This window comes from Hyposmocoma kahamanoa, unplaced genomic scaffold (assembly GCF_003589595.1).
Source record: "Hyposmocoma kahamanoa isolate Upper Pololo Valley unplaced genomic scaffold, ASM358959v1 138, whole genome shotgun sequence".
Classification (NCBI taxonomy): Eukaryota; Metazoa; Arthropoda; class Insecta; order Lepidoptera; family Cosmopterigidae; genus Hyposmocoma; species Hyposmocoma kahamanoa.
The window spans coordinates 2,289,977-2,293,275 of NW_020653492.1; the positions used below are offsets into that span (position 1 = coordinate 2,289,977).

General features: G+C 39.8%; 1 protein-coding gene across 1 annotated transcript in view; it reads right to left on the reverse strand.

Annotated features, from left to right (window-relative positions):
• Positions 1-3,299, reverse strand: part of LOC113240401 (TELO2-interacting protein 1 homolog) — a 34,936-nt gene that overhangs the window by 26,140 nt on the left and 5,497 nt on the right. Inside the window, exons 5-6 of the mRNA XM_026477690.1 lie at positions 1,631-1,766; positions 206-374 (exon numbers count right to left, since the gene is read on the reverse strand). Of these exons, the coding sequence (XP_026333475.1) occupies positions 206-374; positions 1,631-1,766 (305 nt within the window). The remainder of the gene's footprint in view (positions 1-205; positions 375-1,630; positions 1,767-3,299) is intronic.

Consider the following 3,299-nt stretch of genomic DNA (forward strand, 5'->3'; position numbering starts at 1 on the left):
CATAATACCAAACATACACAGAACAGATATACAAACATAAGCTACTTCTTAAAGCCTGCATCCCGAGATTGCTTTTTTGCTTTTATAAAGGTCTGAGCGGCTCTGCAACTGCGCAACAGCTGCGACAGGCGCGTCGCTTACCACCAGGCGCATGACTTGTTCGTCCCGTCACTTGGTGGCAATTAAAAAATAAATATGGACTTACAAAGAGCACTCATTCAGTATCCTAGAGAAGAGCACGGCTAGTTCTCTTCGCACTTTGTAGTGCTCATGTGTCGCGAGTGTCACGAGGCTCTTTGTCACTATTGTCAGTTTCTCGCCTGCCATTGCGTACCATTCTGGTGACCGCTTTAGAATATTCTTCGAATTTTGCGCTGTACATAGAAAAAAGTTTCTTTACAAATGTTGTCGACCAATGTGCATTTTGAAGCTATTTAAAATCGTGACAAAGCGTGTTTAAAAGAGTGATCGTAAAATCGTAACTACGTTCCCATTATGTCGTAACGTTTTATTTATCTCGAGTTCTTAGGTTTTCGCGATTGTTACACATAGGAAATGAAACTATTTTTCCCGATTTAAATCGCCTATGTTTGTATTTTCAAACAAACCGACGTTTCGGGCCCTTTACAGGTATCATGGTCACGGTACCTGTAAAGGGCCCGAAACGTCAATTGGTTTGAAAAAACAAATATACGCGATTTAAATCCGGAAAAATAGTTTCATTTCCTATGTTTTATTTATCGTTAGACGACAGTCGCTTTTAGCCTGTTCTCATATCACGACTGTCTGTTGTGACTGTGTCGTGGACGTTATTTTATCGTTAAACGACTGTCGTGTCTAGTTATTCCCACTGGATCGTGACGACTACTTGTTGTTTGCCTGACAGGATCGTTTGATGTACAGCGAGGGCGCGGGGGACGATAGGGGAGAGTAGGGAGCAGACCACGTACAGACAACGATAATTAAAACGTGACGACAATAGTAGCTGCAATTATCTGTCGTCACGTTTTCATCGTGACATATTATTTATCGTCAAACGACTGTCGTTCATGCTCTTATCATTGTCACGAGTCTGTCGTCATCACATCAAAAAAGTCGTGAACGACAGTTAATCGTGTTGCATTATATGTAAACAACTTAATTTAAATATACAAGACACGACACTTTAATTTGCACGACTATCCGTCGTCACGACATAATGAGAACGCGCCCTTACTATTGTGGTATGATTGTGGTAGTAATTTTGGTGAGTGTATAATTATATAAGCTAACTATTAAAAGGAATATATAAATTGAAACAAATTGGAATATACCAACTAAGAAAATACTTTCATAGATTTCTCATAGAAGGCGCTACGGCTAAAAGTCGTTGAAAACCAAGTGCAAAGATCCGATAACAAGCACATAGAAAAATTCGTGAGGTCCGATGGATCGTTCCGTGGCTTAGTTGGCATAGCGTCTGATACGGTTTGCTAGAAGACGTCGGTTCGAATCCGGCAGGATCGAAGGATTTTTTTGTAACTGTTCGATCTTTGTATTCATATTTGTATACCAACTACGTAACAAAGTTAATACAAAAAAATACAATAATAACAAACGCGAAAATCTAAGATCTCGAAAAGTTCCTTACTGCTTACTTCTCTGCGGTGCGATTTCTCTTTGACCAAGTCGGCGAAGTCTTTCGTGGAGATCTCCTTGTCTTGCTTCGGGGCGAATTTGTCTTGTAGGGTCACACAGAGGATTCGGTGAGTTGCTTCTAGAGACGCCTATTGAAATCAGGTGTAATAATTAGTGTTCGATGCTATTAACATAAATTCCACTTTTTCTTGGATGACAAAAATCCGTAGTAGTGATCCGGTTCTGTTTTTTTTTTTTGATAATATAAAGTGACGGGACGAGCTGACGGTAAGCTACACGCCTGTCCATAACAGTTGAGGCGCCACTCGGAACTATAAATCGCAAAGATTTGAGGGGCCCTGCGCCCGTCACACTTAGACATAAGTTGTCAAGTCCCAAGTGCCTGTAACTTCACCAGCACACTTCAAAACCGGAACGCAGCAACGCTAAAATTACTGCAGGGCGACAGAAATAGGTAAGGTGGCAGTACTTCCCTGGACGAACTCTTCCACAAGGAGCTCTACTGCTGTTAAAAGCTAAGTTTAGCTGTTGCAGGTTGTCTCGATCAATGACGTTTGAAATAACTAGTAAATTGCAGGACTACTGCTTAACTGAGTCGGTTCCTGAAGTGGCTGTGAAATTACAGGCACATGGGACTTGTTAACTTATGTCTCAGGGTGACGGGCGCAGCGGTGGTGCCCCTCAGATCTTTGCGATTTAAAGCTCTGAGGGCATTGTAACTGTTATGGACAGGCGTGTAGCTTACCATCAGCCGCACGACTTGTTCGGCCCGTCACTGGATGTTATTAAAAAAAAGCTGCGCGATGTGGGAGCAGTGACACTTTATGTAACAGTTACGTCGCACTGCACATGGGATAATTTGAACAAGATTTTTCTGAGGATGTTAAATAAGTTGATTGAAAAAAGTACCTAACAAATTACTCAATTATTGTTACATGAAACGATAATACAAAAAAACTATTTCATTGATAATTGAAATGAATAGACTAGCCATTTGGCACTTATTACAATTAACTTATTTAATTTTTTTGCTAATCTCGGGCGTAGCAGAATATCAGTACTATGTTGCTCTAATTAAATAGTAATTACGCTAAGTTACGGCCGTGTTATCGCACACATGCAATGCGTTGCTAGCTTTTATTGCAATGCATTGCACATTTCTGTGTTTGTCATTTTTTTATTTGATCTTTTGTTTTTTTTAATTTATAGATAATGATATCTTGTTTTAATGCTTCTATTGTATTTGTGCAGTGTTACTTTTTTGTACTATTGTTTTTTCGTTTATTTTTTTATCTTTTGTTTATCTGCATCGCATGTGTGTGTTTTGTGATAAACCATTTATCTATCTATCTAACTTGTTATAGAATATCGTCACAAAAATCTTGTTGAAATTACCCCTGTGCAGCGCGCCATAAGTGTTACATAAGCTGTCACTCCACCCGCACCGCGCAGCTACCTCTGGAATCAACTCTGTTAAGCGGTAGGCCTGTATAAATGTTTATTTTCAAAGAGCAACGCCTACAGTTTCTTGCTCCTTTCGTTTCGCTTCTCAAAGGAATCTGACGACTGAGCAGTAGAGTTTAATCAATATCACGATTTTGAATTTGTATACCTTGTGGCGACTAAAAGATCGCACATTATTAGAGCGAACGAAGTTCACA